The sequence below is a fragment of the Xiphophorus hellerii genome, chromosome 8 (assembly GCF_003331165.1).
Source record: "Xiphophorus hellerii strain 12219 chromosome 8, Xiphophorus_hellerii-4.1, whole genome shotgun sequence".
NCBI lineage: Eukaryota > Metazoa > Chordata > Actinopteri > Cyprinodontiformes > Poeciliidae > Xiphophorus > Xiphophorus hellerii.
In genome coordinates, this window is record NC_045679.1 from 12,998,785 (window position 1) to 13,010,896 (window position 12,112).

The 12,112-nt window shown below is 41.9% G+C and overlaps 1 protein-coding gene across 2 annotated transcripts; it reads left to right on the plus strand.

Annotated features, from left to right (window-relative positions):
- The first annotated feature begins 479 nt into the window (after positions 1–479).
- Positions 480–5,663, plus strand: nrarpa (NOTCH regulated ankyrin repeat protein a). 2 transcript variants are annotated; one of them, XM_032570399.1, is made up of 2 exons: positions 480–751; positions 965–5,663. In XM_032570399.1, exon 2 carries the CDS (start codon positions 1,454–1,456, stop codon positions 1,790–1,792), a length of 339 nt encoding a protein of 112 aa, XP_032426290.1. In that variant the 5' UTR covers positions 480–751; positions 965–1,453; the 3' UTR covers positions 1,793–5,663. The 2 variants fall into 2 exon arrangements, with proteins under 2 accessions (XP_032426290.1, XP_032426291.1); XM_032570400.1 differs by lacking the exon at positions 480–751 and adding an exon at positions 758–877.
- The last annotated feature ends 6,449 nt before the right edge of the window (positions 5,664–12,112 follow it).

Consider the following 12,112-nt stretch of genomic DNA (forward strand, 5'->3'; position numbering starts at 1 on the left):
GAGTAGCGAAAAATAATCGTTGCTTTTCTGTTTTAAAAAAAAAAAAACACATCATGTTGTACATTTTTCCAGTAAATGTTTGTATAACACCAAGAAACCATAGTACTTTTACTTACGTTTATCATACAATGAGACATTCAAGTACGGATGATTAAAATGAGAAATAAGTTGAGCTGTGGTATCCAGTCTTAGGACCCCATATAATCTTTATCCGGCCCTGCATGTTGACCATAATACCTCATCGGTTGTTATTGAGACACTCAAGACAGAAACATTCTGTGGCAACATTATTTGGACCTCCAACCCCCCACCACCAGCAACACTCTCTCTCTCTCTCTCTCTCTCTCTCTCTCTCTCTCTCTCTCTCTCTCTCTCTCTCTCTCTCTCTCTCTCTCTCTCTCTCTCTCTCTCTCTCTCTCTCTCTCTCTCTCTCTCTCTCTCTCTCTCTCTCTCTCTCTCTCTCTGCTGAAAACCACGCCGCCCACCCCACAGACACACAGGCAAGGCTCTGATCCCTCCCTCTAACCCAGCCGGCAGCCTATAACCTCCGCGCTTCTCCGCCCATTCCTCCACAGTTGATTCTTCGGGAAGGCATTGTCATGCAAATAAAGGACGCGTAAAACTATTCCCCCGGAGCACGGCGCAGGGCAGAGACTCATAAGGACCGCGAGGAGGAGGAACACACGCATCCCGGGGCCCCGCAAAAGTGGTTTATCTGTAGCCACAACACGGACCCGTCCATCTGACGCAGGTAAGTCAACGGATTGCAGTTTGGCTGCGGGACGCAAGCCTGGGGAGATCCGTGCGTAAACCTGTGCGCACAGAGCTCTCCTCTACTCTGTCGCGCTGTCTCATTCTTGGATGTGGCGGAATGTGTGTAAGGAATTTGGATACATGCGGACATCTTTTGTGATTTTTCTTTTTCTTTTTTTTTTTTTTTGAAAATTATTTTTGTCTCTCTCAGACGTCTGCATGGCCACATGAGCAGCCACATATAGCCAGGAAGCTGGTTGGACCGTTGGAGGAAAGCCGACGGGGACCCAACAACGAGGAGGCTGCCCTTTGGTGATTGTGGTCATACTTCCAGTCTCCCCTGTGAAATCGGAGGTGTCTCTTCTTCATCTCACTGTCCAGGCTACCTGCTGCTGCTGCTGCTGCTACTAGAGAAGAAAAATTACATCCAGAGACCCCCGGAGCGCTCCTTGACACTTTGATGCTTTAGGGGATTTAGGATTTCTCAAATATTAACGTTTTTGCACACCAGGTGTGCCGTTTTCCCTCTTGTCCTTTTTTGGGATATATCCAGTGATCTTCCACCGTTAAAAGTGCCTTAAAACTGGGTGTAATCCAGCATAACTGTGGCACTGTTACCAGACCAGAGACGCTCGACACAGTCTTAGAGCCGAGGCAGGATTATTTCTCGTTCCCCCTCAAACTTCAGCGAGTTGCCACCATGAGCCAGGCGGATGTGTCGACTTGCTCCGCGCCGCAGAGGGTCTTCCAGGAGGCAGTGAAGAAGGGGAACACAAAGGAGCTGCACTCGCTGCTGCAGAACATGACAAACTGCGAGTTCAACGTCAACTCCTTCGGGCCGGAGGGACAGACAGCGCTCCACCAGTCCGTCATCGACGGCAACCTGGAGCTCGTGAAGCTGCTGGTGAAGTTCGGCGCAGACATCCGACTGGCTAACAGGGAAGGGTGGAGCGCTTTACATATTGCCGCCTTCGGGGGCCACCAGGACATTGTGCTATACCTCATCACCAAGGCCAAGTATTCCTCTGGGGCCCGGTGATCTGTCTCTGCTGTCAGGTAAAAGTAGAACATTAAAGAAAGAAAGAAAGAAAAGAGCAAAACACATCAGCAACAAATTCAATCTTAAAACTGCAACGCAATTAAAGAAAACATGTTCTTTTCAAAACATAGCTGCCATTATTTACGTATTTGTGCCAAAATATATGGAAAGGAAATAAAATTGCGCAAAAATCTCCCCTCTCTGTAAACCAAACAGGGCCATCTGTGCGCACCGCATGGTTCTCTCAGACCAGAGCCGGCCCGAGGTTTTAAGGGGCCTTTAGCAGAATTTGATGGGGGGGAATACTTTTTCAATTAATCACCAGCAACCATGGGCAGAGCTAAATCAGGTTTCTGTGAAGATGGGAAACATTTGACTGATTGCACTGGGATGTTTCTAGACCTAAAGCCAAACTGATGCAGACGATCTAAATGCAAGCATCCTGGAAGTACGATCTTCTTGTAATATTTAAGCTGGCTGTGTTTTTCAGCACTTTATGGTTTAATATTTGCAACTTTTTCCCAGCCCACAAAAGATAAATAAATTAGCCTTATTCAAATCCAGTTACAGTGTGCAAGAATTATAATTCAAGCCCAGAAATAACAAAAACAAAACATTTAACTGCACTGTAGTTATTTACTGTTAGTCCATTTGCTGTTCTTTTTTAAAAATAATTTCTAATCTTTTAAATTAACTTTCCTGAAAAAATCTAATCAACTATAAAACTAAACTAATTTCACTATATAAATCTGTAATTTTGAAATGTATATTCTTTCCAAAATTTGGGCCCCCTTCTGATTGTTTTGTGGCCCTCTTTTTCACTTATTCCTTGGGCCGGTTCTGTCTCACACACAGTCACGCAGCTTCATTATGAATCTCTCACAAAAAGCACCTCACTCCGGTGAGCTTGTTGGTACTTAAAGCTTTCGTCTTGAATGTTCATACAACATCGTGTCATTATAGAAGAAACTGTCACACCGTATCTGCGTGCGTGCGTGCGTGTGTGTGTGTGTGTGTGTGGATAGTGCAGTGCAGATGGCCCAGTTTTTTCATTCAAAGTGAATCGTTTCTTTGTGGGAGTGCAGATTTGACCTGTTGCTCCTCATTGTCCTGTAAAAATACCCACATTTTTTGTAAGTTATTTTTATGTGAAACACGGCACTTGATGCTGCTCGGCTGCATGCTGGAATATCTGAAAGGGAAGACACACGAACAAGAGGAGAAACCCTCTGTTGGTTTCCTGAGGTCTCTCTTTTTTCCTAAATTAATACATATTATAAACTCAAAATGAGGATCATACAGCTACAATTGTATTTTCTATGTATTCAGGGTTCCTGCTCATTTTTCTTTTCACAACTCCACATGTTTCTGGACTCACACCAACAGAGTTCTCATTTTGCAAAGTTCGCTCTCTACTTCCTTCAGACATTTTATTTTATTGAGGTCAAGCTTTGGAAAAGGAAACCTGCAAAAATCCCAGATTCCAAGCACGGATGGATGCAGCGTTTAGACAACGGGACAGTGAATAAAGTCTGGAGACAGAAACGTTTTTCCAGAGTTTATTTAATTTTTCCATACAGCGTAGGAACCCTGTGAGTGACTCCATCGTTGTTGTGAAGTACTGTACACAATAGCTTTACCTTTTTGACAGTAGCTGAATGGGCTCTGCAAACACACATTTTGCCATTGCTGGTGTCCCAACCTTTCAGGCCAGTGCGACCACTCTGCCCTGGTGGTCATCGTATTAAGAACCGCTGCTTTCGCTTTGTATGTCGTTAAAGAAAAAAAAAAAAAAAGGAAAATTTGGATTTCACTTTATAATCTCCTTTCAGTATTCTGTTAACATCCTAGTCATCACTGTGAAAGCAGGCTGATTTTATTGTTTTTTTTTTTCTTTTATATTTATGAAGGTACATTGAAAAGATGCATTTTTGAATATGTTGTGGTTCTACTTTTTAAAAGAAAAACACCTGTAGAGTCAGAGTTTGGTGGGTGACTCAAGCTGCTTCAGACTCTTCTTTTTAATTTTTAAATTTTTTTTTTTTGAGTGCAAACCTGCAACCCCCCTCCTCCTTAGATGACCCACACAGCTTTAGCCTGTTGACCCTCAAGAGGACTTTCAATTAAACTGACTTTTCTTTTCTTTTTTCGTTTGGTTGCCCTTTTTCCCAGCTACCTCGTCTGTAAAGTATTCTCAAGCTGTTTCGCCTTCTCCCAGCTTGCCCTGCCAATCATGCCAGTATCTGTCTGCTATGTAACCTTAACAGAGACGATGGACTTCGGTGCAGAAGATGCAATGCATTCCTCAGTCAGGACAGTTTATGTTACACTACAACCAAACCAGTGCTGACTACAGCATGAGCCCCCCCCTCCCTCTGAACTCCACTTTACTCTTTCTTCCTCTCTCTGTGTCCTCATCAGCCTGTTTTATTTTATTTTATTTTATTTTATTTTATTTTCGTTGTATAGCATGACTTATAAATGCAGGGAGTTTTATTGCACAAAAATACAGAGCCTTGCGCACCCCTAGTGTTCAAACGGGGTAACTTCAGAAGGCTTTGGAATATTTTCTACTACTGAGCAGGATTCTTCTTACTGATGGATGATGAAGACTTTATGAAAAAAAACTACGTATGACTATTGCAGGATGTCACACAATAAATAAAAAAAGGAAAATTGGATTTTGTAAGCTTGCCTGCTACATTTTGAGAGTCATGACACCCTAACTGTTTTTTTTTTTTTTTTTTTTAACAATGCTGCTTGTTTTGTGTCTTTTCTAATTGATGATCATTTTTTTAAAGCCTACTGCTTCACAGCAACACTGGTCTAACTCATGAGAAGCTTTTTTTTTTTTTTTAAAGTGTCTTTTATTTCTGCGTGAGCCTGACATGTGTTTGTGTTTGCTTCTCATGGGGGCCCGTGTGGCTTTTAAACAGTCATCAGCCAGACTGAGAAGCTTCCCTGGAATAATCATCCGGAATCCTACAATAAAGCTCCACTACGACAAGGTATAGATTCACATCAGGCAACAAATAAAATATGCATCGCTTGTGTTTAAACTTGATCTTTCTTTTTTATTTTTTGTTAAGAAAAAAAAATTGCACTGATGACTGTTGTTGAAAAGTTGGCTTTTATGTGTCAACATTTAATTTTTTTCTGAATAGAAAAAAAACAAACACAACAAAATACTATTGTATATGTATACGCTCCAGGTGATAATGTCATAATGTATGTTTTACTTTGTGGAAAAAAAACATGTTTTTCAACAAAGATGTGTGTATCTCTGTGATTGGGTGTATGTATATATACATATGGATATATATATAAATGCTGATGATGATGATGATATCTTGGGGCACTTTCTTTTCTGAAGTGCTGTCTTCCTGTTGTGTCGTTTTAAAAGGGGGAATAATACATTTGATGGTAAGATCATTGTAACGTGGTTAAAAATTGCACGCTTGTGTGGTTATACGGCTCACCGAGTCATAACATTTATGACGCGCAGAGCCAGCTGTCGGAATGGTGTACATGAGTGAGATGATATTTTTTTTTCTAGAAAAAATGGAGAAGAAAAAAAAAAAAGAAAGAAAGTGAGTAAGTGCAGATATTTTCTTTTGGGTCAGTCAGCATGTGTTTCTGGTCTTGCTTCATTTCAAGCAAAAGGAAACAGATGAATCTTTAATGAGTGATGCAGATGTTCCATCTTGTCTGTTTTATTATTTTTTTTGTATACTTTTCTTTTTGAACATTTGTAACACTGTGATGATGGTGACGTGACGTCACATTGAGATGAGTGCTGTATTATTTTTGTACGTTTGTGTACAAGCCAGTAAAGAAATCATTAAACTAAAAAAAAGAAGAAAAAAAACCAGATCTTGTGTATGGATGAGTTTCTTCCTCTTCGTCCTGCTGGATTTTGTTCATGGAAGGAATTGGTTTTGGAAAATGCACCTCCCCTCCCACCAACTCCCAGACTTCCAAGTCGGGCACAGCCCAGATCCCAGTTCTCCCCTTTTGTCATTCATCATGGCCTCATCCTTTCACTGCTGGGATAAAGGAGCCTGGTGCATTGTGGGTAGGCTCAGTTTTAAAGTAGGGTCCCCTCCCCTGTGTGTGTTGTGGGAGAGATGGTTTTATGTTACCCACGAAGACCCACACACACCCCCCCGCACGCCTACACACACGCACACCCACACAAACTTTCCAAAAAACTCTTCCCTTGTACAACTTTTGCACTTATTCAGCTGTTCTGACCTTTCTTTGGTCTTCAATGCGTTGCTTTTCAGATTATTTTTGTGTCAACAAAAGTCTAAACTTGTGATAAAAAACACAATACTCAATTTAGTCACATAATTTGTTTAAAACACATCACTGTTTTCACCTCATTTTGTTGTGGCTCTGCTTGCAACATATAGAATGTCTTGTTAAAATCTTGCAATAACTTTCAGTTCAAAAATTAGGGAAAAAAAGAGACTATCATTGTTGACTGCATTTGTTAGCCACAAATGTCAACGTATTTCATTGACCCTTTATGCTTTAGTCCTACACAGGTTAATGTATAATTTAAAAAGCAGAAGGAAAAGTAAACGTGACTTAAAATGTAAATAATTGAAACTCAGTCAGACTGGATAGTAACAGTGATACCACTGTCCTGCTGGAAGGTGATTCTCCACCCCAGACTTTTTATTTTATTTTTTTTGCAGTTTCTAACAGGTTTTCTTCTTACGCTGTTCTCTGGTTAAAACAAGCATCCTCATCAATGTGTTCAGAGTAATGTGGAGTGTTAGTTTTCCCACACAAAGTGTTTCACGTGTTGAGTAGAACGTTTATTTTTGATCTCATCTGAATAGAGCACATTTCTCCACATGTTTGCCCTGACCTTGCAGAGTGAACTTCTTGTTGCTTTGTTTTTGAAAACGTGACATGGATGACTAATGGTTGTCCTTTCAACTGATTTTCCCCACCTGAACTGTGAATCTTTTCCCCCTTCTCTAGAGTCAAGGCAGGCCTCTTGGCTGATACTCTCATGAAAAGCTCTCCTCTGTCATGTCTAAACCAACATTCATGTTTGGTTTAGACATGTGACATTTTTTTCTATCGCTGCATAATGAATTGAACTTAGTGAGATGTTCAGAGTTTGTTGTTTCGCACCTAATCCTGCTTTAAACGTCTGCACAGCTTTGTCTCGGATCTGCCTGGTGTGTTAGTTGGTCTTCATGACGTTGTTTATTCTGCAATGTTCTCCATTAACTCTCTGAACCCTTCGCAGAACAGCTGGATTCTGGCTAAGATAAAGTTACAACACGGTTGTACAGTTTGTGAGTGTAAGGATTAGGAAACACCAGCCGTCATGTTTTGTTAAGATTTCGGTCTTGGTTTCTAATGTACGTGCTGGGAATTTTAGGTTTCTGTTAGGTAATTACCGTAGCTATTTTTGTTCGCGAGCCTCATCAGTTGCATATTTTGAAATTCAATGCTTATTTGAGTCAGGTTTGACATCCTGTACTGTATGCGATATTGTGCTGCTACATAAATAGGTCGTGGGAAAAGCAGCAAAAGATTTCACATGATTGAGGTGTTTCTCTTGCGACACTTTCTGGGTGTTGGCTGCGTTGGTTTAAAAAAAAAAAAAAGAAAGAAGAAAAAACACGTTGCAACTGAGATGGAAAGGATGGTTGTGGTTTTTAGGGAGTTTTCAGTCAAGAAAGGAGTACCGTTTTTCTTTCTTCTGGTTTCTCTGACACGTAAAAAGCGTGTGGTATCGGTTGAAGCAGCTGTTGAACCCTCTTGTCTGAGCTGCAGCTGAACTGCTCTTAACCTCAACTCAAAGGTTTCCAGCGCATGAACTGCACTGACCTGATGCATTTTCTCTGTCAGATACAAACAGGAGGCAAGTTAGCTCCTTTAAAAACCAGCCCTTCTGTGTTTTGATACCGTTGCAGCCAAGTCGGGTTATCTGGCCTGCCTCTCCCTCCCTCCCTCACTTCTGCAGGATGTTTTTGTTGAGCTGGGTTCCCATTGTTCACACACTCAGTTGGCTGGCCTCCCAGAGTTGCTGCTGGCTGCTAGGCCCCCTAATAGGTTCTTCATGTGCCTTGGCTTTCCTCACACATCTTAGTCTTGGCTTTGCGTGGTGAGGCCTGTGTCATTGAGCCAGGCAACACAGAGCATGTTTTGAGAGGAAGGTGGCTGGGGAAAGAGAAAAAATAAGCTTGTAATTTGTTCAGGGAAATGCATCTGTTCCAGAAAATAAATAAATAAATAAGAGAGCAGCGACAAAATCAATTTCACGAGAGTAACCAATCCAATCTGGCAAATGCAGATGCCTGGTGTCTTCAACAGTAGCAGCACAGTGAAATGTTTTCAGTGGGTTTGTGTTGCGGCAGCTGCAATCAAGTGCATCTGTCCGATTATCTTCCAGCTCCATTCAAAAAGGCCATTGTTCAGAGGTTCATAAAATATTCATAACCTTGCTCACACCCCTAAATTTGAAAGGCCTGCAACACATGAGATTAACTGAACATATTGCGATACGTGTAAAGTGCAAGTTAAACTGGTTTTGCAACAAATTCCCCATTTCGTAACGGCACCCTGCTCGACATGTGTCCAGCGGTGTGAGCCTTGATTGTGCGATCAAGTTTATAACTTCCTCCTAAGTCCACTGGTTTTCACTTGATTGCAGTCTGATTGAGCCATGGTGAGCAACGGACGACTTCTTTGAAAGACGTGTGATAGGCACACAGAAGAGGAAGAATGTGGAGCAATGAAAACCACAAAAAGAGGAACACTGTCTCCATTTAAGCATGGATATGTTTACAACGTGTAGGCAGTGCTGTATTAAATCGTGCTCTTATTGGTAAAATTGTATATTTCCCCCCCCCCAAGTTGTCAAAATATATATTTTAACAACTTAACGTCAATTTAAAGGTTCAACAGGCTCCAAACCCGCAGCTGGCTAAAATTTTGCGACTTGAAGGATTAAGTCTCCTGCACACTGATGACTCACCTGCACAGGTGACATCACTTTCATTTCCTGAGTAACAGAGCGCGCACCTTCTCGGTTGATTTCCGTCCGTCACTCTCTGTTAGTTTTCATGCACATCCAAGGGTGAGACTGCTCACACTGTTGACATGATTTTAAATAAAGTTTGAGTTTCCAGTTCCCGTCATCCACCTGCCTTCTAACCGACCAGAAAACCTGTCACATAGATTGAGGGGCCCACAGGACCATAAATGTGTTGATCATTCATCATCCGTGCAGCTGCAGGAGAGAGATAAAAAGCTAAAATATGGACTTTTGACTCCAAGTCGTCCTTTTGCTTAGCCACACTATATTTATATAAATATTGAATCCCTGGCCTTTACACAAATGTGAATTTTAATGACATCCCATCCCAGGCTTTAATATGGCACTGGCCCAGCCTTTGTAGCTAAATCAGCTCCAACAAGTCTGTAGACTTTTTCAGTATTTGTGAGGTCAAACACTGATGTTGAATGAGAAAGGCTTTCTCAGAGTCTCCACTCTTAGTCTGACATGTGCTTGATCAGGTTGAAGTCAGAACTTTGTCAAGTTTCTTCACACCAAACTCACATGTCCATGCCCTTATGGACGTTGCTTTACTGGGAGGCCACTTCTAAACTGTTCCCACATAGACAGGAGCTAAAAAAAAAAGTCCAAAATATCGACATTGGTTGCAGTATTACGAGTTCCTTTCACTGGAACCAACAGGTCGAACACAATTCGTGAAACAGTCCCACACCATCATTTCTTTTCCAAGACTTTGAGGCTAGTGAGACCAAGATCAAACCACTCCTAAGGTCACAACCATAATCATAATAATGTTGTGTTGCTGGAAATGTTAAAATAACAACTGCCCCTGAACAGCCCAGTAACATGCTAACCAATAGCAGGACTCCAGACAAACTGGTGGAGTTGGTGTGCTCCACCAGTTACCACTAATTCAAATTACAAACTGTCTCTTAACTGTAAAAAAATACCTCTCTGACCTCTTTGTTTGCTATTCGACCACAACCCTTAGGGAGAATGAAACTTGCATGTAAGCAGACCCTCAACTAGGCCACTTGTCCAATAAATCTAAAAAATATGGTGACAAGTTAAACAGATAATTCAGATAATTCTGAATGAGTTCAGCTAAGATTTGGTTGATTTGCATTAGCCTCAGGCAGAGTGAGCATGTTCGCTACAGAGACGAGACAAAAACTGGCCTTAAGTAACACAACGACATCTCCCAGACACAGAGACATGACTGACTTCTAAAAGCAATTGGCTGGACTAGATTTTATTAAGTGGGTGTCAGAGTAAAGGGATCTGAATAAAACAAATTAACACCACTTTAGCAGATTTTATTAGTAAAAACAAAGGAAAAACAATGGATTTTTAAAATTCCTTTGAAATTATGATGTATTAATCAATTTTATAGCATTCTGTCAGGTTTACAGCAAAGCGATGTTCACAATAAGAGGTAGAGCGCTTCTCGCCTCAATTTGGCATTGTCAAAGGATTATTCTGAATCCAGCTGGAGGTGCTCAATGTGTTGGCAACTGACATCTTACCACGTAATTAACATGTGGCTCTGCTGCAAAAATTAAACAATCCCAACCCCCATTATTCTGATGCTGTACTGCATCTCTGAGCCAACCCTGGGAGTGCAACAGTTGGTTACCATGGAGAGTGAACACGGGCTAGAAGAGATGCATTGCTGGCCAAAGGGCACCAACAATAACAAACTTGTTACATTTAGGAGATCCACGTTATAGTGTGAAGCACATAAACTCACTCAGGTGAGCTTAAAATATTTATTTATATTTATATATTTATATAAAATTGATGGCAAATTTTATTTTTCTTTTTTTTCTGTTTAGCCAATGATAAAAGGCACAGATTGTTTCTTTTTTTTTTTTTTTACAGTTAGAGACAGTTTATAATTTGAAATAGTGGTAATTTTACAAAGCTCTAGGAAGCACAAAGCCACATCTGATCTTATGACATTTAATTTATTTGACATTACGCCAAACAGAATTATCTCAATGTTTTGCCCTGTGATTTTTGTTTCTTGTTTGTTTTAGTCAGGGTGCAACCAGTCACAGTCACACTGGCTAACCAAAGCACTCACCAACCCTTGTAAAGTCCAAAATTAAAGGATTAGCTTGTGAGAATTGTTGTATTCACTGAAACTGCCAGCAAGCAGAGTGATTCACTATAGACTTAAGTTTATTTATTCTCTCATAAAGTTTACAGAGCGAAGTGATTTTGCTTAGTTTTAGGGGTGCGTTTTATGCAACCTCATATTCCATGGTCCTATTTTCACTTTTTATGCATGCATTGTCAGAAGCAAGCTTACGCTACCCAGTCTTTTACTCATTTGAGTTTATTTGTTCATGACTCAGACGGTGAAGTCAAAGGCCTCCAGCCCGGGTCCAAACGCATTTAAACCTGCACAGACTGATGCAGGCAGATTGACAGTGGGCTTTAAATTCTGCTGATACCGCACTTTCTCCCTGAAAACAAAAACATGTCTGTCGCTAACCACAACCAGCACGCCACCGTCCCGCCCCCTCCCTGAAGTTTGCCTGAGTAAGAAGGGGAGTAAAAGAAATGGATAGAGAGAGAGGCAGAGAGACAGGTGGTCGGGCTGGTCTTTTCCTTGCCCTCAGCTCCCTTTTGAACTCTTCTTTCATTCTTCCAGTTCATTCTGTGCTTCTTTCCATTGCTCCAGTGACAAGGCGCTCCATTCACTGCCTTATTCTTCCACCCCTCCATCTCCCTCACACACACCCCGACCCCATCCCCTCCCCTCCTGGCTCTTTTGTCTATCTTCCAGGGGCCTGCTTTAGCTGCTATTCACCAGCCAGACGGACCGCCATTGACTGGACCACCCCCGCCTCTCTTATTCATCCCCCCCCCCCCTCCCTTCCCTCTGAAACATCCCTCCCCTCTGCAGAAAAACACTCTCACACACATATGCACACCCCAACCTGGCCATTCTCCACCCTACGCCCCGTATCAGGCAGCTGCTATGCTAATGGGGAGGAAAGGACGAGGAGGAGAGATGGAGCAGCCAGCCTATAGTCAAAGGACAGAGGGAGGGAAGAGCAGGGAGAGTGACCCCCGCTCCTCCATCTCCATAGCCATGCCAGGGCAGCAACAGACCTCCTGTTACACAAAAGGGAGTCCTCACCCCACCCTATTCCTCCCCTCTGTTCTTCTCACCCTCCTCCCTCTCTGTTCTCCTCTTTCTCATTCAAATCCATTTTATACCCCAGTGGTAAAGGGAGCTGTAAGTGCAGTATGTAAAGTAA